The sequence below is a fragment of the Phascolarctos cinereus genome, unplaced genomic scaffold (assembly GCF_003287225.1).
Source record: "Phascolarctos cinereus isolate Bilbo 61053 unplaced genomic scaffold, phaCin_HiC Scaffold_4;HRSCAF=312, whole genome shotgun sequence".
Classification (NCBI taxonomy): Eukaryota; Metazoa; Chordata; class Mammalia; order Diprotodontia; family Phascolarctidae; genus Phascolarctos; species Phascolarctos cinereus.
This window is the reverse complement of record NW_027555847.1, coordinates 298692014-298716757: the sequence shown is the minus strand read 5'-3', so window position 1 is coordinate 298716757 and position 24744 is coordinate 298692014. Positions and strand designations below refer to the sequence as shown.

The window sequence follows — 24744 nt, the reverse complement described above, 5'->3', positions numbered from 1 at the left end:
TTGTCATTTTCTTATTTTGTCAACTTTGCCAATTTTGTGTGTGTGTGGTAGAATATCAGAATTTCTTTAATTTGCATTTCTCTGATTCATAGCAGTTTGGAGCATTTCTTTTTCATATGATTATTGATAGATTGGATTTCTTTCTTCAAAAACCACTTGTTCAAATAGTTTGACCATTTAACAGTCAAGGAATAGCTTTTTGTCTTATAAATTTGAATCACTACTTTATAAATCTTTGATATGAGACCTTCGTAACTGAAATTTGCTGTAAAGCTCTTTTCCCAATTGCTTGTTTCCATTTTAATTTTAACTTCATTAGTTTTGGGTAAAACCTTTTAATTTTATGTAATCAAAATTGTCCACTTTTTATTCTGTTGTTCCCCTTTCTCCCTTGTTTGGTTACTCACACTTCCCTTATCTGTAGAACTGAAAGGTAATTAATTCCTTGCTAATCTAATTTGCTTATGATGTCATCTTTTATGTCTTAAGTCATGTATCAATTTGGAGTTTATACTGGTATACAGTATAAGATACTTTTCTATACCTAATTTCTGCCAAACTGCTTCCCAGTTTTCCAAGCAGTTTTTGTCAGAGAAATTAATCCTTAGCCAAGAAACTCAGGTCTTTGTGTTTATCAAACATTTGCAATTGTGTTTACTTCCGTATGTTGTATACTTAATCTATCCCACTGGTCAACCTCTCTATTTTTAGGCACTACCAAATGTTTTAATGATTACATCTTTATAGAATAGGCAAATATATGGTATTGATGGGCCTTCTTCCTTCTCATTTTTTTCTCATTATTACTCTTGAGATCCTTGATCTTTGTTTCTTCCAGATGAATTTTCTTATTAATTTTTACTAGCTCTATAAAATAATCCTTTGGTAGTTTTATTGATATCACACTGAATAAGTAAGTTTATTAAGGTAATAATGTTATACCTATGATATTGGCTTTACCTATCCATTATCCATTAATCTCTCTCCAATTATTTAAGAGTGATTATTATTTCTCTAATTGTTGTTTCACAATTGGATTCAAATAGTTATTGGATGTGTATTAGTAGATAGGATCCCAATTCTTTTATAACTCTGTAGTTATTTGGGATAAAAGTTTTCTTTTTAGCTCTTCCTGCTGGATTTTATTTTAATATACAAGAATGCTGATAATTTATATTGATTCATTTTGTATAGTGAAACTCTGCTGATTTTATTGTTTATTGTTTCAGTTAATTTTTAGTTGTCTCTTTGAGCTCTACATACCCCATTATATTACCTGCAAAAAGATGATAATTTTGTTTCCTTTTTGCGTGTGATTATTTCCTCTATTTCTCTTTCTTGTTTTATTACTCCAGTTAGCATTTCTAGGTCTGTGTTAAATAGTGGTGATAATGGGCACCCTTTCTTTATCTCTGATCTTATTGGGAAGGCCTCTAACTTTTCTCCATTACTTATAATGTTTGTTCTTGGTATTATTTACTATATTGAGGAATGGTCCACTTATTGCTATGTTTTCTAGCATTTTTAAACAAAAAATAAATGTTAGATTTTTGTCAAAAGACTTTTCAGCATCTATTCATATAGTATGTGGTTTTTAAAATTATTTATATAGTTTATTATATTTATAGCCTTCCTTATGTTTATCCAACCCTGCATTCCTGGTATAGTCCAACCTTGTTATTGCATATAATCTTTCTTATATACTGTCACAGCCCTTTTGCTAATATAGGTCCCTCCTTCTGTAGAAATTGTTTGGCCATGTGTCTTGCTGTGGTTTAGGCCCATTCTGCCTAGATGCTATTTTAGGACCTTTTGTTCTTCCTAATTGATTCTCTGTCATGATACCTATAAAGGATGTTCCAAACCTTTTTCTTTTTTTTTTAATTAGTTTATTTTGAATTATCAATAATCACTTCCATAAGCTTCTGAGTTTAAAATTTTTCTCCCCTTCCTTCCCTACCTGCCTCCCTAAGACAGCATGCAATCTGATATAGGCTATACATACACATTCCTATTAAACATGTTTTCACATTAGTGATGTTGTAAGTAAGAATTAGAACCAATAGGAGGGACCACTAGAAAGAGGAAACAAAACACAACAGAAGAAGATAAAATAGCAAATAGTATGCTTCGATCTGCATTCAAACTCCATAGTTCTTTCTTCTTTGTAGATAGCATTTTCCATCATGAGGCCTTTGGAGATGTCTTAGATCCTTGTATTGCTGAGAAGGGTTGTTTATCAATATAGTCATCTCACAACATGGCTATTATTGTGTACAACGTTCTCCTGGTTCTGCTCACTTCACTCAACATCAGACAACAAGTTTTTTCAGGTTTTTCTGAAGTCAGCCTGTTCATCATTTCTTATGCCACAATAGTATTCCACAAACTTTTTTTCTTAATCCCTAGTAACCCTAGTACAATTCTGTCTTTCAGCAGTTGCGCTTTTTCACTACTTTATTGAGAAAGTAAAGGCCATCCATACTCAACTCACTCTTCTCCCCTATTCCCTGCCTCAGAACTACTCTAAATAGTTTTCCATTCTCTGTGCCTTTGATACAATCGTTGAGGAAGGATATCCCTCCTACTTTCTGTGGATCCCTCTATTTGTGTTCATGAGTCTATCTTTTAGAAGCATTCTCCAGTTATCATTCCAACCATCTATCATTTTTTATTTATCCATATCTACTGGCTCCTGTGATGTGCTGCTGTCTCACCTATTCGTATCAGGACAAAACAAAACTTTCAATCTTGCTATGCTCTCTAAGTCCATCTCTTCTTCCTTTCCCTGCCAGGCTCCCAAAAAGTTGTCTGTCCTCACCAGTGACACTTCTTCAAAATGCACTCATTTTCTGGTTTCTCATCCTACTATTTTACTGAAGTTACCAATGATTTCATGATCACTAGTGATCTCTTAACCAATAAATCCAATGACCTTCTCTTAGCTAATATTTATATAGTACCTATTATGTGCTAGGCTCTCTCGTAAGAGCTTTACAATTATTATCTCGTTTGATCCTCTCAACAACCCTGGGAGTTGTGTGATTATTTTTTCCATTTTATGTATGAGGACACTTAGGCAAATAGAGGTTATGTGACTTACCCAGAATGACAGCTAATAAGTCTCTGAGGCTGTATTTGAGATTGGGTCTTCCTGACTCCAGACCCAGGACTGTATCCACTGTGCCATTTTTTGTCTACTTCTTCCTCCTGGATACTCTCCTCTTCCTTAACTCCCCTGATACTTCCCTTTCTCTGAGTTCTCCTTCAGCCTGCCTTACCATCCCTAATCACTCTCCTTAATTTAAGTCCTATGATTTTTTTTTTGGCTAGGCAGGTTTTTGGCTAGGGGCTAAGTGACTTGCCCAGGGTCACACAGCTAGTAAGTGTCAAGTGTCTGAGGCCAGATTTGAACTTTGGTACTCCTTACTCCAAGGCCGGTGCTCTATCCACTGCGCTACCTAACTGCCCCAAGTCCTATGACTTTTAACTGCCTGCTGGATATTTCTATTTGAATGTCCTGGCAGCATCTCAAACTCCACATGTTCAAAATGAAGCCTTTTATTCCTCTCTCCCCTCCCTACCCCACTCCAATCTCATTGCTTACAGAGGTGCTTGGTTCAAATCAAGTGGTAATAAAAATCACATTTTTATTTAATGGTGATAAGCTCACATTATAGCAGTGGAGGATGCTTGTGAAGGAGCAGCCAATAGGGAAATCTGACATCACTGAATGCATGCAGAAAGAGGTTTCAAAGAGCCTCATCAGAGTGTTGTTCAGTCACAATTAACCCTTAATGACCCATTTGGAGTTTTCTTGGGAAAGATACTGAAATGGTTTGCCATTTCCTTCCCTAGAGGATCCATTTTGTCAGGCAGAAATTAAGTGACTTGCCTAGTGTCACTTAGCTAGGAAGTGTCTGAGGCTGGATTTGAACTCGGTTGTTCCTGATTCCAGGATTAGTGCTCTATCTACTAGCCACTGGCTGCCTCCCTCATTTGGGGAGCCAGAGCAGGTTCCAGTTAAGAGCCTTTAAGCTGATTGTTAAATTTTCAGTGTGGGCGTTTATACCTTGGAAATTGGCAAATGCTGTAAATCAGAGTTTGAGTATTGTTTTGTTGATTGTCTAGACTTAAAGTTATAGAGAAAATGTTAATGATGAAGATGTGTCCTTTATATATTTTTTGTTATTTTTCTCCATGCCTTTTGTTTGTTTTTGTCATCTGTAAATCTCTATAATACCTCTGCCAAATGGATTGGAGGGAATTACTGGTTTGTTTTTGGTTTTTTGGTGTCTTGAGCATATCAGAGTATCACTTTGGCTGTCCACCTATTGCCTTTAATTCTTGTTGTATGGCTGGCCTATCTGCTTTCTCAGTTTTACATTTTTTTGATGTGTCTCTTCATACTTGTTAATAAGAATTAAATTTTTAATTAAGAACTGACTATCCACCTGTCTTCTTTTTCATATTTTGTTCCAGGTATTCTTACATTTTCTCATAGTGAGAAAAGTAAGGAAGTTTCATTAGCTATTCTTCCTAGAGCTGGTCGGCCAGAGGCATTTATTATTCATTTATCAGTGGTACACAGCAGTACACCTGGAGGAGCTCGACTGAGGTAAATAAAATTAAGACACATATAAACAATTTTAATAGGTCATTATAGATGGATATCAGGAATAAAAAAAAATCTGATGACATATTTAATTTGAATCTATTTTTTTCAAGATGGAAAAAGTTAGGGGTTAGCTTTCCTCGATTCAGAAACGCATCTCTCAGTTTTAACGTACGGTGTCCTAAAGATGGCATGTTACCTGAGATTCTGTAGCATGCAGCTTAGTTGTCTCTTCTACATCATCCACTCTGCTACTTGTGAAGTTCTCAATCCTCTGGTTCCAAGGGTCTATACTAGGTGCCTTTTCCAACCCCCAGTGAGAGGGTTGACAAGTGATCAAAGACAGCACTGTTCTGCTCCTTCTCAAGCTGAGAGAATTGGCCTGAGGTCACACCTTCCTCCCCCATCCCCACCATACTAGAGTCTAGAAGTTGCCAACTTGGCATGCCACTTTTGAATGATTGCCAACTTCTGATGTAAAAAGAAGTTGGAGACTGAAATATTTCTCTTGAGACAATTTGTTGAAATCAGAAATGAGCCATAGTGGTGAATTAATTTGAAAATATTGACACCTTTGAGTCCTTGGCAGCCTTGTGAGCACCAAAAATGGATTTTAAAACCTATTAATCTTGCTGGCTTATAATTTTATTTTTAAAATAAAGTCACTACATATGAATGCCACCTCCATGAAAGTCCTCCTCTAATACTTCATTGTAGCATGTATGTAACTCTGGCTTCTCTGCTATATCTTTACTTGTAATAAATGACTAAAGTGACTATTAGTCAGTTGTCTATAGTCTCTACTGAGCTGAAAAGTGTCTACTATTTGTTATCCCATGACCAACATTACTTAAATTTGGGGAGGCTAGAACAAGTGATTTTTGTTTTGGAGCTATAGTCACTCATGAAGATGGTTTATTAGAGCCTAATAATAGATTGAACCTACAGTTGTATGAATTGGCATTCCTTTTGAAGTATAGTCTGGCTGAAATGAGGAAACCGGTCCATTCACAAATAGGCCACAACCTAGAAGAAGCTAGGTGGTACAGTGATTAGAGTGCTGGGCTTGCGGTCAGGAATACCTAAGTTCAAATCTGGCCTCAGACATTAGCCATGTAACCCTGGGCCCATGAATTAATTCTATTTGCCTCAGTTTCCTTATCTGTAAAAAGAGCTAGATTAGAAAATGGCAAACCACCCCAGTACCTTTGCCAAGAAAACCTCAAATGAGGTTAGAAAGAGTCTAAAATGACTAAATGACAATAACAAAGGAATGTAAACACACTATGAAAAAGGTCTAAGAGAAACCAAAACATTATGTTATCTCTACTTGATGATGAGCACAATCAAAGGAACATTGAAACCCATTTAAAGGGAATTGTGAGACATTCAGACTTTGGTAGCATGATTTCCACAAATTAGAAAGGTAGGGAAATAGCCAATTGGTATTCACTGCCAACAATCTAATAATTTTTAATGACACTAAACATTTTATGAATTTGGACAAGGACAATCTAAGGGGGTTTTTTTGCTCTAAAGCCTATGATACTGTGACTCTGTAAACCTCTTTACAGTATTTACCTATAGAGCATAACTTGTGTATAGTTTATACACATTACAAAGTAAAAATACACAGTAAGGGGCTCATTCTTTATGGGATCCTATTAGGAAGCCACAGTTACCTAGATTGTTTCATTACTATCTATTGTGAGTTGCACTATTTATATTTTAGTGAATTTACATTATTTAATATTTCATTTTCTTTTTTTAATATTTCATTTTCAAAGTGCTTTGTTTTGATAAAAAATGATAAAAATATGAAAAGTGTATATAAATTTTTAAAAATATAGTTGAACCTGATTGCCTTCCTTTTTCTCATCCCAGGAGGGTGACAGTGGGCATAAGTAAATGTACTCGGGCATTTTTGTTATTTAGTTTGACACTTTGTGACCCCTTATGAAGTTTTCTTGGCAAAGATACTGAAGTGGTTTGCCATTTCCTTCTCTAGCTCGTTTTACAGATGAAGAACTGAGGCAAACAAGGTTAAGAGACTTGCCCAGGGTCCCACTGCTAGTAAGTGTCTCAAGAAGATGAGTCTTCCCTATTCTAGGCCTGGCACTTATCCACTGCACCACACAGTTGGTATGCTTGGCATACCAAGCATATTTATAGACAAGGGGATAAGTAGAGAGAATACGGTTTCATATTGTATGTGTGCTGTGGTTCTTCATTTGCCTGAAACATACATGACTCTTCTGGACATAGAATCCAAAGGGACAGGGAAGAGATGATGCTAACTTTGTGTTTTATAGTACATTTTGCCTGTTTACATCTAGATTCTCAAAAAGCACGTGTGAATGCAGCCTTCCTGATGGGTATCATATCAATTATCCTTTCAGCTAAGGCCTTATTGTCCTCCATTCCAACCAAAGTCACTCATGTTCTGGAAAATCAATGCATACTCTTCGTTCTAGACTGTTAAGGGGATTAGCCTCATCAACCTGTATGTAGGGTTTTTACTGTTTTGAAGAGATCATGTCAATTTTAAGAAACGTATGCATGCAAGGTTAATCTTTTCTGAAGAGTTACTACTTCTTAACTAATGCAACCTTTGATGGGGGCGGTGTTATTCCTTTTCAGACCAGGACTGACTGTGGCTGAAATCGAACCGATGGGAATCTTTCAGTTTTCCCTCATCTCAAGAGATATCATAATATCAGAAGATGCACAAATGGTCAGATTGAATGTACAGAGATTGTTTGGTTTCCATGGTGACTCTGCTAAAGTGACCTATCAGACTACAGCAGGAAGTGCAAAACCTCTGGAAAATTTTGGACCTGTTCAGAATGGAGAACTGATATTTAAAAAATTACAGACTGATATTGATTTTGAAATCACTATCATTGACAATCAGCTTCCTGAGATGGCAAAAGTTTTTTATGTCAATCTGACTTCTGTTGAAATTAAAGGCTTGCAACAGCTTGATGATAATTGGAAACCACGCTTAAATCCAGATTTCAGTGTTGCAGTTATTACCATATTGGACAATGATGACCTAAGTGTGATTGATGCTGCTGTCCCTGTAACAACTACTGCTTTCCCTAACACCACTGATGCTGTTGTTGCATCTCAGACAGTTGTCACTCCCCCTGAAACCATCAAGACTACTGCCATTCCCCAGACAACTGAAATTGTTACCTTTGTTCCTGAAGCAACTGGCATTGTCATTCTCACGAATGGAGCAATTGTGCCTGAGAAACCTGATATCGTCACTGTAACTGATGCTTCCATGAAAGGAATATTTAGTCTTGGGCCACCCATCATTTATGTTGAAGAAGATATGAAGGGTGACACACTTGCTACTGTAGAAATTCTTGTTAGAAGGACAAGTGGGTTCACTGGCAATGTCAGTGTAGCCATTAAAACCTATGGGGGAATAAGTGCTCAGAGACAAACTGGTGAATTTCCTTTTCAAGATGCCCATGGAATTTCTAACCTTACATGGGCCAACGAAGGAGAAGATTTTATAGAGCATTCTTTCGTTCTTACATTTCTGGATAGAGAAAGAGAAAATAAAGTATATGTTCAAATCTTGGATGATGATGAGCCAGAAGGACAAGAAGTCTTTTATGTTTTTCTCACCAACCCTCAGGGTGGGGCCCAAATTATAAAAGGAAGGGATGACATTGGATTTGCAGCTTTTGCGACCATAATTATTAAAGGTATTTTTGTCGTTGTTGTTTGATAGGTGATGGTGAAAGAATGAGCTGTGCTAGTATAGAATTTGGTACAAAAAAAGTCTACTTTAAGCTCTCTCTGAGGGAAACCACTTGAGGTGCCCAGATAACTTCACTAAAGCAGTTTTTCACCAATAACATGAATATTCATATCCTTAAGTACAGCTCCAGGGGAATATTTAATGTGTACACTAATCCCAGAGTCATTCGCATACCCTATGACATATAAATAATAGATCTCGACAAAATCTTGTATTACTTGTTTACCTCCTTCCTTCTAGATGGACTCAAACAATTTCAGGTAACCTATCTTGTTTTAATGATTCCTTCTTCCTTCTTCTTTCTACTTGACACCCTCCAAAGAGAACTAAAACTGACATGCTTTCTCAGCATCCCATTCCAAAGCTAACTGTTATTAGTTACTGTCAGGAAATCTTTTTTTTACATAAATCCTTATGGGATTCATAATGAATGTAAAATCATGTCTGAAATTACTTCCTCCAATTTATGTTATTTGTGATAATATTATTTTGGATTAATTAAGCATGCTATGTGTTCAGTGTACTGTGGGAGGTGCTAGGGATGCAAAAATCTAATAAGATTCCCTCTCTTGTCCTCAAGGAGCTTACAGTGGAGGGTGGAAGATAAGAAGAATATTCTGATAACCGTAATACACTTTGAGATGATAGTCTCCAAGTTCTCTTGGTTCTTTAAGACTATTAGTTTTAGAGAAGTAAGTAGCCTACATTTATAGTGATGATGTTTTTTCATGAGGAGACTCTTACACCGTGGAAATCATAGGTACAGATAAAAAATTATATGGTATGATATGAACCCTATTAAAAAATCTTTCTTTTATATGTGTGTATATGCACACACATACCCCACACACATGTATGTATGTATCAATCACATGCTGTGATTATTAGATGCTTATTAATTAATTAGTATAATTAATTATTAGATGATTATTAGATTGATGTGTTAGAGCATAGTAGGATAGTGCATAGAGAGCTGGTCTTGATGTCAGAAAGACCAAGTAAGTTTGGCATCTTACATATACTAGCTGTGTTATCCTAACCAAGTCATTTAACCTCTTGGTGTCCCAGGCAGCTCTCTACAACTATATAATAAAGTATCAAGTTATGTTGATCAAGAAGTTTATTTGTCTGGGAGTTTCCTATGTTAATGAAATCAAAAGTACCCAATTCTCTATCATGCTAAATGTTTAATATAATACATATAGATAAATATTTAACAACTAGACTCTCTGAGGGAAAAAAAAGTATGCATGCAAACTTTTAAGTCTAATTTGCATTATTAACTTTCTTAAGTCTAGACGATCAACAGAATAACAAATCAAGCCCTGATTTGTAGTCATTGCTTATTTCTGAAGTGAAAGTGCTTACACTGAAAATTTAACAATCAGCTCTCAAGACAGTTAAACTTGGCTCCAGAACACCCCTGAACACATTTTAGTGCAATAAGCCCAACCAATCAATTATCATTAAACATTTATTAAGTACCTATTATGTTCCAAGCACTGTGCTAAGCATTAGTAATACAAAAAGAGTCCAAAGATAGTCTCTGACCTTCAGGAATTTATAATCTAAAGGGAGAGACAACATGCAAACAAATATATACAGAGTGAGCTATATACAGGAAAAATGGGAAATAATTAAAAGGGAGGCACTGGAATTAAGAGGGTCAGAGAAGTCTTCCTACACAAAGGTGGGACTTAGTTAGGACTTAAAGGAAGCCAAGGACTTCAGTAGAGGAAGGAGAGCATTCAAGGCATGGGGTACAGTTAGAGAATGCCTGGAGCCGAGAGTTTGTGAAAAAGCCAGGAATCTAGTGTCATTGGATCAGAGAGTATGTGTTGGGGAGGAAGGTGTAAGAAGACTGGAAAGGTAGGAGGAGGGCTAGGATATGAAGGTCTTTGAATGTCAAGAAGAACATTTTATATTTGCTCCTGGAGGCAATAAAGTTGGAAGCCACTAGAGTTTATTGAGCAGGGGAATGACATAGTTGGAACTGAGCTTTATGACAATCACTTTAGTGACTGAAAGAGGATGGATTAGAGTGGGGAGAGACTTATGAGGTAATGAGTGCCTCTACTGGAAAGGTGGCGAAGTCAGAGGAAAGAAGGCGGTGTGTTCAAGAGATGTTGCAAAAATGAAATCAATAGACCTTGGCAACAGCTTGTATGTGAGGAGTGAGAGATAATGAGGAATCCAGGAGAGGTCCAAACATTGGAGGAGAAAGAGATCATTTATACCAGGAAAAGGTAGGGATATATTTATTCATGGAAGAACAGGCTAGTTCTTAAAAAGGGAAAGACTGCACCAGGGGCAGATGTAGGGGACAGCAGTTCAGGTATGGGAAGTATAATATATACAGTAATGATACCAGGAAAGGAAAAATAGGGTCAAGTAATTGTGAGCAGCCCAGTCTGCCTGGGATCAAGAAGGTAGGAAGGGAAGAGAGAGTGAACCCAGTCTGTGCAGGGCTTTGAATGCTAGGCTAAACAGTTTGTTTTTTATGCTACAGGCGGTGAAGAACCACTGACAGTTTTTGAGCATGTTTGGGACATGGTCAGACATGTGCTTTTGGGAAGACCAGTTTGGCAGTGATGAAAAGGCAGGATTGCAGAAGAATAAGAATGGAGTTAGGGAGATCCATTGGAAGAAGGGTATTTATTTATTTATGAATGCTTTTTGGTGAAGCAATTGGGGTAAAGTGACTTGCCCAGGGTCACATAGCTAGTAAGTGTCAAGTGTCTGAGGCAGGATTTGAACTCAGGTCCTCCTGACTCCAAGGCCAGAGCTCTATCCACTGCCACCTAGCTGCCCCAAGAAGGGTATTTATTACAGTAGTCCAAGAGAGATGTAATGAGGGCCCAATATAGGAGAGAAGTAGAGGGAATGGAAAGGAGAAGGGTGGGAAGGAAGAGATGTTGGGGAGATAGAAATATTGGGACTTAACTTGTAAACTTTGGGTGGGATGGGGTGGGTAGCAAGAGTCAAAGATGACCCTGACTGGGTAACATACATACTCTTAGGAGAAATAGGAAGCAGGGAAGAAGAATAGGATTTAGGTAGAGAATGATGAGTTCTGTTTTGTGCATGTTGAGTGTGAGGCGATGACAGGATACAGAGAATATGAGACTGGTGTTCAGTACAGAGCTTAGGGCTAGAAACAGAAATCTGAAATTATGTGCATAGAGATGATAATGGAAGTGGTGGGAGTGACAGCTGTTATTGTCTACTCTATAATTTCTTGTTTCTTGGTGTAAATAACCTAATTGTGTAGAAATTTTCCCAGCTTGGTAAAATCTATTAGCGTGATTGTGTTCTACTGACAAAGCCTTTCAGAACCCCAGGTCATGTGCTGTGATTTTTATCTCTACCGTTTACTTTTCTGCTGCATAAATTTGTTATGCCACACTTATCCTTACAGGAATTAATTACATTTTTTTAATCGATCATTTGTCCAATTTATTTAGTTCAAATTCTGTTCTGTAACATTTTCACTGTGTTCTATGCCCATTGGCTCAGTGATACTTATTATCTTGTTAGCGAATGAAATGAGTTATGATTGGCCCACAGATTAACATTTGTACCATTTGTTTTGCTTCTCTGCCCATCAAACCAATTAGACATTGCAAGAAGAAAGCAGAATCAACTCCATCTCCATGTGATCCCTCTTTCCATGATCTCCTTGATTTAAGTTCCAAGCCCTTTGAATAGGCTGCCCCCTCTACACAGTGACTTGTGTCGCTGATTTCATTACCCACATTGAGTGGATGAGTGCTGGATTGAACATGTCTCCTGAATACACACATATCATTACAATGTATGATTTACTTTCAGGGAGTGATCTTCAGAATGGCGTTGTAGGATTCAATGAGGATTCACAAAGTGATTGGACCTGGATGTAAACTCTGATAAAAGAAATGTCTGCCTCGCTGTCATAAGGCAACCAAACAGGTACAGATGTATATTGGGAGGCTATAACATCTTGTTTCCCCATTCAGGCTCTAGTACATTTTGATTAAAATAGAAGAGACAGAATAAAATATTAGAGGAGAGATTGTCATCTCATCTCATAATGCCCCAAACATTCATGTGCTGTTTCTTTTATGTAATTTAACATCTTTGCATTACTTTATACATTTTAAGTAGGATTAACTTGGTCAATACCTTGATAGAACCAGGCAAACCAAAGATCTAATTTGTTTCTTCTCTGTGAGAAATAAAGTTTTCTTCATTATTTTGGTGTACGTAGCATTCTATGTTTCTTGTCAACAGCATCTTTGAACTTTAGGGCACTTTTATTAGGACAGTCTCTCCCTTGTACCTGTCTTAATATGTTTCATATGAAACTAAATTCATAAGTTGTCGCTGTGTTCCAAGGGAGAATGAGATAAAAAAATGGACCTTTAATTTTGAAATGGATGCTTGTTTTCTGAGCAGTATTATGGTTTGGATTTTAATTGCTGTCATTGGATCCATTTTTACCTGATTCTCTGAATGAAATAGAATTCTAGAGTCTTAGAATTAGAAGTAATCTCACATGTCATCTAGTCCAATTCATACCTGATCAGGAGTTTCCAATACAGCAGAGGTGTCGGACATTCAGCCTGCACATTGCATGTGGCCCAGAACATTCCTGCCTTCAGCCCAAACCAAATTAAAATGTAATTGGGAAATATTTAACACAATAAACAAATATACAATAAAACAGATAATATACATTTTAAAACTATGTCAGTAGTTTGACATCATTATTCTACAGCATCACCAACACTTAACTATGCTTGATGTTTTCAAGTGATGATGAATTCATTTCCTGCTGAGATAGTCCATTCCTCTTTTGGACAGCTCTAATAATTAGATAGGACAGCTAGGAATCATGGTGAAGAGAGTGCTGGATCTGGGGTCAGGAAGACTTGAGTTCAAATCCAGCCTCAGATCACTTGTGTGGCCCTGGGCAAGTCACTTAACCCTGTTTGCTTCCATTTCCTCATGTGTAAAATGAGCTAGAGAAAGAAATGGCAAACCAGTCCAGTACCTTTGCCAAGAAAACCCCAGAAGGGGTCATCAAAAGTCAGACATGACTATAAATAACTAAACCAAAAAATAATTAGATTTTTCCCTATGTCAGGTTAAATGTCCCCATGCGTCTTCATACCAAGTTGAAATCAGTCCCTCAGCAACTTCTACCCATTACTCCTCCTGCTCTCTGGGGCCAAGGAGACATCTGTCCTCTACATTGTTATACTAATATATGGTGAACATTTCAATTTCTTCATCTGCTCGTCTCTAGCCTGAACATTGACTGTGAGCTCCTTGAGAACAGGAACTGGTTTTTTTTTTACCTTTTTCTCCTCTTGTATCCCTAGTGCTTAACACCGTGTCTAGAACATCATAGACACTTGATAAATTCTAGTTAACTAACTGAATATCCCCATTTTGTTCAGTCTACCCTGTTATGAGATGTTTTACAGTCATTACATCATTATGGTTATCCTCTTCTAAGCAAACTTCCTCTTGTCTATGTGCTTTCTCAAATACAATGCCCAGAATGGTCATATCTATCTATCTGTCTATCTAGCTACACATATATAAAACATATTTATTTAGAACTTATAGAATTTATAGAACATATATAATATAGTATATAATTTATGTATGTATAATTTAATGATATATAATTTAATTAGCTCTTTTTATTTTCTTTTGAAAGCATTTCTATGTATCTGTATTTTATTTCCAGCTCTGTATTAAACTAGCATTGTGACCTTGACCTTGGACAGATCACTTTTTCTCTGGGTTTTAATTTTTCATGTATAAAAGGATGAAGCTGAGTGAGGTAATGTTGAAGGTAACTTCTATGCTAAAAAAAATCATAGTGTAGCAGAAAAAACACTGGAATGAGTTAAAACAGACAACCGGAAAACTTGTACTCTAATCCTAGTTCTCTTATCAGCTAACTATAAGACATTATGTAAATCACCTAATGTCCTCAAGTCTCAGGTTTTTTTGTCTGTGAAATGGGTATAACTCTCTTACTTTTTCACAGGGTAATGAGGATCATGAGATAAAGTATGCTGAACAATTTTGTAAATTATAAAGCAGATGTATTCTGTATAAATTGTAATTGTTGATATATTCTGGCATCATCTTTATTATAATTTGCTTTCCAGTATTATATTAGTCTTATGAGCAATGTAGTGGTATATTTTGAGAATGAAAATGGGATATAATTAGGCATCATAATTTTTGTACGTTACTGTAATTTAAATGGTTTGACTTTATTCACAGAGTTTTTGAAGATGTCAAGATCTTCTGGCGAGTCACACTTAACAAAACAGCTGTTGTACTTGAGAGAGCAGGAGTAGACTTACGTGATATACTGCTGTCTGTGTCAGGGACCACAACTTGTATGGCAGGCCAGGCAAAGTGCCTGATCTCCATTGAACTCCAGCCTGATAAGGTAAGAACAAAATCAAATATACTCTACTGTTGATGATATTCCTTTACAAAGAATGAGATAAAGTCTTTTTGTTTGAAGCAAATGTGCTCAATCAACAAGCATTTATAAAGTATCTTCTGTGTTATAGGGACTGGGCACACAAAGACAAACTTCAGAGAATCCTTTCCTTCAAGTATCTTACCTGATATAGAAGGGGACAAGATGGAGACATATAAATATGTACAACATATATGCAAAGTATAGTTTGAGGGGCAAGCTAGCAGCTGAGAAAATCCCCAAAGTCCTTGAGTAGAAGCAGTGTGTTAATAGAGCTGTAAAGGAAACTAGGAAGTTTAAATGTTGGCACATTGAGAAGTGAGGAGGGATTAAGTCCAGTCAGGAGGGCAGCACATGCAAAGATACAGAGATGGAAGATGAAATGTGAGTGGGAAGCATCAAGACATCCAATTTCATTGACCCTTTAAAGAGTACATGAAGTGGAGTGCTAATGATAAGCCTTGAAATGTTGGTTGGAGCCAGATTGTGAAAGGCTTGAAATGTCGAACAAAGGAGTTTGTATTTGGGGAAGGCAGGGAATAAGCATTTATGTAATGTTATGTGCCAGTCACTGTGCTAAGCATTTTTAAAATAAAATCTCATTTCTTTGATCCTTACAATAACCCTGCAAGGTAGGTGCTATTATTATTCTCACTTTGCATTGAGGAAACTGAGGCAAACAGAACTGAAGTAATTTGGGTAGAGTCACATAGCTTTTAAGTGTCTGAAGCCTGATTTGAACTCAAATCTTCCTGACTCCAGGTCTAGTCTTCAATCACAGTGGACTGTACCTCCCAGCTACCTCCTGGAGATAAGGGGGAAGGAGAAGAGGTCCATGTTCCAACTACAGCAATAGAGCCTAAATCATTTTGCTTTTCTGAAGACTTCAGATTTAGAATTTGTCATATATTCTTTCATATGTGTATTTAAGTTAGACTTTTCCTTTATCTGCTTCTAGATATTTTTTGACATGCCTTCTAGCCTTAGGCTAGTTGTCAGAGGGAAGAAGATCCCCTCAGATTTACCTCAGGCAAAGTTTCTCTTGATTCCTTTTCCCCAAATCCTTGACTGACTACAGGAGATTTTTGAATTGTCCTTCCTTTCATCTCTTTATCTTAAGTCTGAAATCTCCCCTTATCCCTAAACCTCAAAAACTGTTAAAGGAGAAATTTAGATTTTAATCTTTAAAAAAAAATGAAAGAAAAAAGTCATACAGTGTCTTATATAGTAATTTTCATTATTTTTACCCAGACGCAAGTTTAAACTGTGTAGAGGGAAATAATCAGCCTGTAGTGTCTATGGCCTAACTGGGAAAGGGAAATCCTGGAAATTACATAATATGCCTGCCTCTCATAAAGTGTTTCAGTCACATTTAGGAGTTGAGAGAGGTTCACATTATGACTTGGGTAGTGGTGTTTCCCTATCACACTTCACGTTTATTTTATGCCCCTAACAGTTTGTAAGACTGGAAGATTTCTCCGGTTTCTTTTCCTAATTGAATGTTGCCATTCAGTGGTACATTGTTCTCTTCTGAGAGTTCTTCACCTAGATTATAACATCTTCCTTTGAAGTGAGGGTTTGTGAATGACGTAAAGTAACTGTATAATCACGTTGCAATGAGCAACATTTTCCTGGAGAACAAAAACACAAGACTATAATGGAGACAGAAATCCTTATTTAAACAAAGATGGGGAGTGCCTGGAAGACCCATAGGCATTAGTTAATAATACTCTCCTTTCCCAGTGCTTCTGTTTTATCTACAAGAGGAACTGAGATCTTTAACAGCTGGAGGAACAAAACAAAACATTAGCAGGCAACTGAACAGCAAGTACAAAATTTTTAAAAAGGACAACTGCTACATAATATTCCTTTAGACAGTTCTACCTCAACTGCAGATTAACGTTTATCTGCCCAGTGGCTGAGAGGAAGCATGCTTTTTAGTGAGGCTGCAGAATTTTTTGTTGTGTTTCAAAAGAGGATAGATTCATAGGAGCACATGAACAGAAACAGAAACACATGGAGCATTCAAAGAGCACACAAATTGCCTCTCTGCACCCTCTTTGCGAAGAGGATTGAGCAATGCCTGGCACATAGTAAGTGCTTAATAAATGCTTGTTGACTTGACTTGGGGTTGTTGTCAAGAAACACCTTGACATTCCAGTAAAATGTTTATCCCACAGAAGTCTATATAGTCTTTTCCAGGTTCATAGAAATCCTGTGGTTTAGATCTCACTCCCCTCCTCCCAAAGGTAAACATAGTTTGGGGGTTTCTGATATCCCCTAATGCCTGTGTTATATGATGCTGAACTGTCCTATGTAATGGATAATTAGACAATAGAAGTTGCCCTTGGAAGCTGGACTAACTTGGTTACTATGGGTTAAATCAATGGGCCCAACAATGATGCTAACATTTTGAATTAAATGGTAATTTTCAATCATGAAGTAAGAAATGAGTCAACACTATATTATGCATTTAGTCATCTTTTGGAAAATGACTTCACAAGATGATTTGGAGGGAAATATAATAATAGATGGGACAAATTCTCATCAGGACTGTAGATAGTCTGTGTTTAGAAGTTGGTTGGCAAAATTATGATACTTACTGATATGACTTTACTTCAGAGGAGAAACATTTCAAGAGAAAAAGAAATATGTTTTTGATCGATGGGTAGGAAGCATGTGGAAATGTAAACACATCAAAGAAAAACCAGTTATATATATGATTGGTTCTATATTCCAGGACCTAGAGAGTTGTTATTTTCTTATTTATTGATATAGATTTAAAAAATGCTGTTTCTGGATAATGATCGCATAGCTAGGAATAACATGGCATCTTAATAATTGATGATAATATGTAAAGCCAACAACCATATTGCTATAATTTGTTAAGACCAGATTTATGAGATAAAGAAAAATGAAATAATATCAAAAGATACTTTTTTTCCTTATTTCTTGGCAGAAATCTCAGTCTGAAATGTATTTTTTTGTGGAGCTCTATGAAGCAAGCATGGGAGCAGCAATAAACAGCAGTGCCAGATTTGCCCAGATAAAAATACTGAAAAGCGATGGACCTCATAGCCTCATCTATTTTTCAGTGGGGTCTCGGCTGGCAGTAGCTAATAAGAAGGCCACTTTAATCAGTTTGCAGGTGGCTCGAGATTTTAGTTTAGCACTAATGGTGTGTGTTAACTTCACTACACAGGTAAGAATGGTGATACGCATACATATGTGAGATTTTCTAATCTATCTATAACAATTTTAATGCAGTTAGGTAACAGTGTACGTATTTTATTTCATAAAAGAAGATAATAGTATTCAGGTTACTTTTAATTTTTTATACTCTTCCTTATAACTATTTCATTTTTCATTTCCACAATAACATGTTGACTCTTAAAATGCAGATTTTTGTTTTCCCCCTTTTTCTTTCCCAAGCAGATTATCCCTTGCAATATTTTTGTATAAGTCTGTTCTTGAAAATAATTAGAAAGTTTTGGTGAGTACAGAATGGGACACTGCATTAGAGGTGGTAGGTATACTGAGTGTGCTGCTCTTTAAATTTGAACTGATTATCCATTTACCAATGAAATCATCAATAAAATTTCTAAGCACTAACCAGTCTGTAACATTCAGTGTCTTGATGGTATCAGTTCCTTCTCCCTCCATTCCATTCTGTGAACTACTCTAGGATGCCCTTGGACTGCTGTTGCAGTTGATAGTGGAAAAGGTTGGCACCACTTCAACATATAATGTAGAATAAACACAGAACTTGATTTCAGAAGGTCTGTGTTTGGACCTTCTTTTGTTCTGACACTGCCAGTATCACTCTATGGGCCTCAATCTGTAAAGTGGACTTCCTTCTTGCTGTAAGTCCTTATGATCCTAATTTTTGGGGATCTCTCATGGGAAGTAATGGCAAAGAGCATTAGCTAGCCAGATTGTAGGTTCACTTCATAGCCTAGCATGACAGGCCCTTCATTTGCATGGTAGCCATTGGACAACTCAATCTGTGCTCCTGGATGCTACATTACCCTGGGTACAGACCTTCAGGATCTCATATCTTGTTGATATTACTATATTGTTAATGATAAGAGGCAGCATTACATAATGGAAAGAGTGTGGGACTTGGTTTAAGGAAAAATACCCATTCAGAAGCTTCCTAGCTATGAGACTGACCCTGGACAAATCCCTTGACTCCCCTGTGGCTCAGTTTCCTTGCCTGTAAAATGAGAGGAGTTGAACTTGATGGTCTCTAAAGTCCCTTCCAGCTCTAAATCTATGATGTGATGATATGCACCTGGTGGACAGTTCTGACTTTAAATCTGTATGGTACAGGGAAATGTTAGGTTTTGCATTCCACATATAAATTAAGGAGAGAAAGGCCAGGGATGGCCAAAAGAGTGTGTAGGAGTGTTCAAGCCAGGGCAGAGTTAGGGAAGAGCTCCATATCTCCATATCGTTATGGAAGAATAAGTAGGAACTTGGGCTAGGAGGTAGGAAGAAAGGCAGAGCTGATGACTGATACTTTGTGGGACAGTGAAGAGGTGGTTAAGCTTCCAAGGTGTTAAAGCACTTTGTGCCCTAGGGTCCCATGAAAAGTTTCCTGTCCAATTATAGTCCAGACCTTAGTCTGGATGCCTAAAGAGTGATGAAGAGATGGTAGGCCAAGATATTGAGCAAAATGGAGTACCCTGCTTCTTATGGGAGGAAGTACCATATGCTATGTCCGCATGCAAGTTAAGTCAAGGAGCATTCAGATGCCTGTTGTATGTCAGGTACTGTGCTAAGCACTAAGAATACAAAGAAAGGCAAAAAACAGTCCCTAGGTGGCACAGTGGATATAGAACACTGGGCCTGGAGTCAGGAAAACTCATCTTCCTGAGTTCAAATCTGGCCTCAGTTTCTCAGGGAGCTCACAGCATAATGGGTAAGACAACATGAACAACTATATATGAACAAGACATAGACAAGGTTTGAGGTTGGGGGTTAGGAGAGTAGAATCATAATACCCCTCCCTCCTTCAACTATACAGTCCCACTGATTCTCTTTACAGGGAAGGATTGGAAACAGTAAAGGAAAGTAGGAGGAGGTGATATTATAGACTCTCCAGAGAATGTTGTGTTTTTTCAGTAGTAAAAGAATAATTAGAATTTGAGTCATCAACAGGATTAGAATGCTACTTCCTATGGATTCTCTCTACATCAAGTCTGTCATCTCTTGTTTTATTCTGTTCTGGCTAAACCTTCCTGGGAATCTTCGAGGGCAGTGTCTCATACATACCACATACCTTGCCTGGAATGCCCCAAGGTGTTTGGTTTATGGGAGTGACAATGAATTTCCCTGAATTTCTAAGTTACCTTTCTTTACTGTAATTAAAACTTTTGATGGCAGAGTGCCCAAGTCTGAAGACCATTTTTGAAACTTGAAGGGAAAGAAGAGGTCCTGAAGAATCTAATGAAAATATCAACTTCATGCCATTTCTACAGTCTCATTTTGTAGCCTTAGCTTCATTTTAATAACCCTGATGTTTCTCTTTCCTTCCTCCTCCTCCTGGACATATGAATGGAAAGTACTAACACTTCCCTTTCTGTAATTGGAAAAGGTACAAACTTAATTTTTATAACAATATTGGCTTTCATTTTATTAGTAAATAAGCAGTAGACATATAGGTAAGTACCCTTTAGTAAACCAAATTTCGTAGTCTATGAAAAGAACTGCTCCTCTCTAATATATATTTCTTTTTATTTTAAACAAACAAACAAACAAAAAACATTGATAAATGGAGAACTGGGCCTGAAGTCAGGAAGACCTGAGTTCAGATCCAGCCTTAGACACTTACTGATTGTGTGACCCAAGGCAAGTCCTTTGTTTGCCTCAGTTTCTTTACCTGTGAAATTGAAGGAGTAATAGTACCTCCCTCCTAGGGTGGTTGTGAGGATCAAATGAGCTAATAATTGTAAAGTGCTTAGCCCAGTGCCTGGCACATAATAAAATCTGTATAATGTTAGTTCTTCTTCTTATTATTCCAGAAGGCAGTTTTAATTCTAACCATTTGATTTGTCAGTACTGTTATCACCATTTCCTATAAAAGCTATAAAAGTATAAAACAATTGGCATATCAAGGAGGCCAGGCCCAGATGTGTCCTTAGTCAGCAAAAATTTGGTTTTTCTTTTTGTTTGCCAAAGACAAAGACAAGCTATCCTATGGCAAAAGTAGGTAGAATATAAACTAATTTGTAAAAACACTTTTGAGATAATACAAAATGACAAGACCAGTGTCACTTCATAAACTACCAAAGAGGTAGTGAAAGCAATATAAGTCTATGAAAATCTTGTTGTAATAAAAACCACTATCATCATGAGAGCATTCATAGATGAAACTGGCAGGGGGTTAACAAGGAGATGGAACAAATTTCTTAACAGGTCTAACAATTGGTTTTCATCGTTAGTGACAGAGAAACTATAATATTTGGGCCCTAACACCATAGTTCCCAATATAATACATGAAAAAAATAGAAATAACCCTTAAGTAAATGAAACTGGGAAGAATAACTGAAGAAAATCATGTGTATACCAAAGGAATTCATCTAGGAGGGAAGGCAGCCTTCAAAGTATTAGATTTATATTTCAGGGTGACAGAGAGAACAAAAAGATGGGGGAAAGTCATAAATTGTATGATTGTTTCAAAAAGTTGACCAAGAGAACATTCTTTACTAATTTAAATGTTGGACTTGGAGTCAGGAACATTCAAGTTCAAATTCTACCTCAGACATATACTAGCTGTATAACCCTGAGCAAATCCCTTGACCTCTCTGTGGCTCAGTTTCTTGACTGTAAAGTGAGGGGAATTGAACCTGATGGTCTCTGCAGTCCCTTCCAGCTCTAAATCTATGATGCTATGATATGTAACTGGTGGACAATTCTGGCTTTAAATCTGGGTGGTACATGGAAATATTACATTGTATATTCCATATATAAATCAAGGCCAGGGTACCTCAATTTTTTCATATCCTAAAAAGGGGATAATGATAACACCTACATCATGAGGATACAGTAAGATCATATGTGTAAAGTTTTTGTAAACCTCAAAGCACTAGATAAATGTTAGCTGTTATTGTTATCACTATTATTATTACAAATCCAAATAGGCACTTTCTCTGGAACATATAATCTTAAAAAGTTGTCTAGAGCTTTGAGAAATGACTTGTTTGGGAGGGACAAAGGCAGGGAAGGGGCGGGGGAGGACTTGAAATCAGGTCTTCTTGTGCTGCTACTCTGTCATTACCTTAAGAAAATATTGTTGGGAAAGGAGGTGAACTGGACAGGTGGTGAGAGAAAGAAAGAAATCTTACAGTCTACAATGGAAGTCATGTGAAAAGACCTGAAGCAAGAAGACCAGGGATACCTGGGGTGGATTCTTTGTTGAGACATGGACAAGAATCACAAAGGATGAGAAGGTGTGGATGACTTGATCTGTAGTGTTGTGGTATATACCCACTTAGGGGGAAAGGGAAGGGAACATCAAAATTATACAACACCTGCTATGTGCCAGGCACTGTGCTAAGCTATTTGCAAATATTATCTCATTTGATCTTCACAACAACCCTTCAAGGTAAGTGCAGTAATCATTCCCATTTTACAAATGAGGAAATTGAAGCAAACAGAGTCACATAGTGAATAAGTAGTGCCTGAGGCTGTCTTTGAACAGAGGTCTTCTTGACTCCTGGTTCACCACTGTATCCTCTGTATTTACCAGCTAGCAGCCTCAGATGACAGCACAGGTCCATTAATATTAAAGCATTACCATTTAGGATTCTGAGTGGTCAGTTAGTTCATTTCCTTGCATTTAATTAGGGCTCTTATCCAAATTCATCTTGCACATTGATTCAGAATTCTAGCCCCAAAGAAATGTTTGCTAGCCCACAAAATTTTCACCAGTCCTTCTCATCCAATAATAAAAAAAAGGCATTTCTTCTGCCTTATTGTTTTGGTGCTTTAGTATATTCAAAAACTCTTTCTTAGTATTTATTTTAAGCTTCCTACAATTTGCTGTTTATTTTAGAGTTGATGCATATACATATACATGCCTGTGTATTCCTTTAATTGTTGTTTGATGATCTGTTATACCTTCCACTTTTTATGACTTTTGGAAAATAGGTATCTCAAGAATTTTAGCATGGTATATTAGCCTAGAACATGATTACTATTAAGAATACTTATATGTCAACATGAGACTAAACTAAGGTTTTCATTCTTAATACCTCCAATTCTTTCTCCTTCTGCACTTCTGTCAAAAGGATAAAAAACTAGTTAGAGAATTTTTTAAAGTAATAATTTGTTCCCTTTTAAAAATATTATTGCCTCCATTTTGTAATGTAAGCACCTTTGAAGATGACAGGGAATCATAATTAGAATTATGTTATATGTATAATAGATATGGGTAATCCTTGCCACCACAAATGCATCACCATGGGTATGATGACTTTGCTTTAAGAGCCCTCTGGCTGCTTCTTCCATCGGTCTACATAGCACTGTATGTAGTTCATTTATTGGCCTTTTGGAAAGAGCTGTGGAATCTACGTTTTCCCCACCTAATCAATTTAGTTTTCTAGAATGAATTGAGGTTCCTCATTTTGTGTGATCAGAAAAACAAGTCAGTAGATTTAAAAAATACATTTATTAGTAAGTAAGGTAAAATATAACTTTAAAATGAGTTAGCAGTTTTAAGTGCTTAATAAATGTTTCATTCATTCATACAACAATTGAGAGATAACATTGTCACTGCCATACAATATCTATTCATCTTTTTTGTAATGGGAAAACTGGCCAGTGGGACCTAGTCCTTAGGATATGCATGCATTTGCCTTTCCTGGTAGATTATAGAGAGCATATGCAGATATTTCCTGGCTGGCACTGAGCCTTACTCGTGGAATTGAAATGGGCCAATGAAGGACCAGTCTTCTCATTACGCTTCCACCCATAATGTAATGTAATATGGAAAGAACAGTGCCTCTTGCAAGAATTTTGTACCTAAATTACATACGTGTATCCTGCAAATTGTATCATGGAAATCTTTGATTCAATAAGATCAGATGTCATTGTAGGTTTGGAGTTTGTATTGCCTGAGACTATCCATCCATGTTTGGAGTTGGAGTAATTCATGGTTTGTCCTGTAGGCTACCAGGGATCTCCCCTTGTATGTTTCTCTAACAAATTAAGGTTGTTGTTGTCTATTTAAGATCTTTTGTTTAAGGGAAATCAGTTTTTATAAAATTAGAAGCACAATTATGTCACTGAAATTATTCTGTTGCAATTCTAGGAGCTGAGGATTGCTGAAACAGTGGGCCGTACTCTCATATCTCCAGCCATTTCAGGGAAAGATTTTGTCAAGTCTGAAGGCACATTAATTTTTGAACCTGGCCAGAGAAATGCTGTATTAGATGTCATCTTAACTCCAGAGACAGAATCTTTAAATCCATATCCTAAGCGTTTTCAGGTTGTGCTTTCTGACCCAATAGGTGGGGCCAGAATAGACAAAGTGTATGGCACTGCCAATGTCACCATTGTGTCTGATACTGATTCCCAGTCCTTTTGGGGGCTAGCTGATCAGCTACACCAGCCACTGGATGAAGATATTTTGATCAGAGTGCTCCACAACCTAAATGTCAAAGTAGCCACTGAAAACACAGATGAACAACTTAGTGCTGTCATGTATCTAATAGATAAGGTAAGCATTTCTAACAAATAATTAGTGGCCTCCATGAAATTGCTTCTGAATATAATGGCCCATATCAAATATGACTCTGTGTGCTAGGATTGTATCTATCTTCTCACTTCAGGGTAACCTTGACTGGTATGGAG

At 37.0% G+C, this 24744-nt stretch overlaps 1 protein-coding gene across 1 annotated transcript in view; it reads left to right on the top strand.

The window, feature by feature from the left end:
• Positions 1 to 24744, top strand: part of ADGRV1 (adhesion G protein-coupled receptor V1) — a 712618-nt gene that overhangs the window by 255449 nt on the left and 432425 nt on the right. The window contains 7 exon segments of the mRNA XM_078151750.1: positions 4483 to 4618; positions 7256 to 8337; positions 12225 to 12272; positions 12275 to 12341; positions 14679 to 14850; positions 17846 to 18088; positions 24203 to 24610. Coding sequence (XP_078007876.1) covers positions 4483 to 4618; positions 7256 to 8337; positions 12225 to 12272; positions 12275 to 12341; positions 14679 to 14850; positions 17846 to 18088; positions 24203 to 24610 — 2156 coding nt within the window.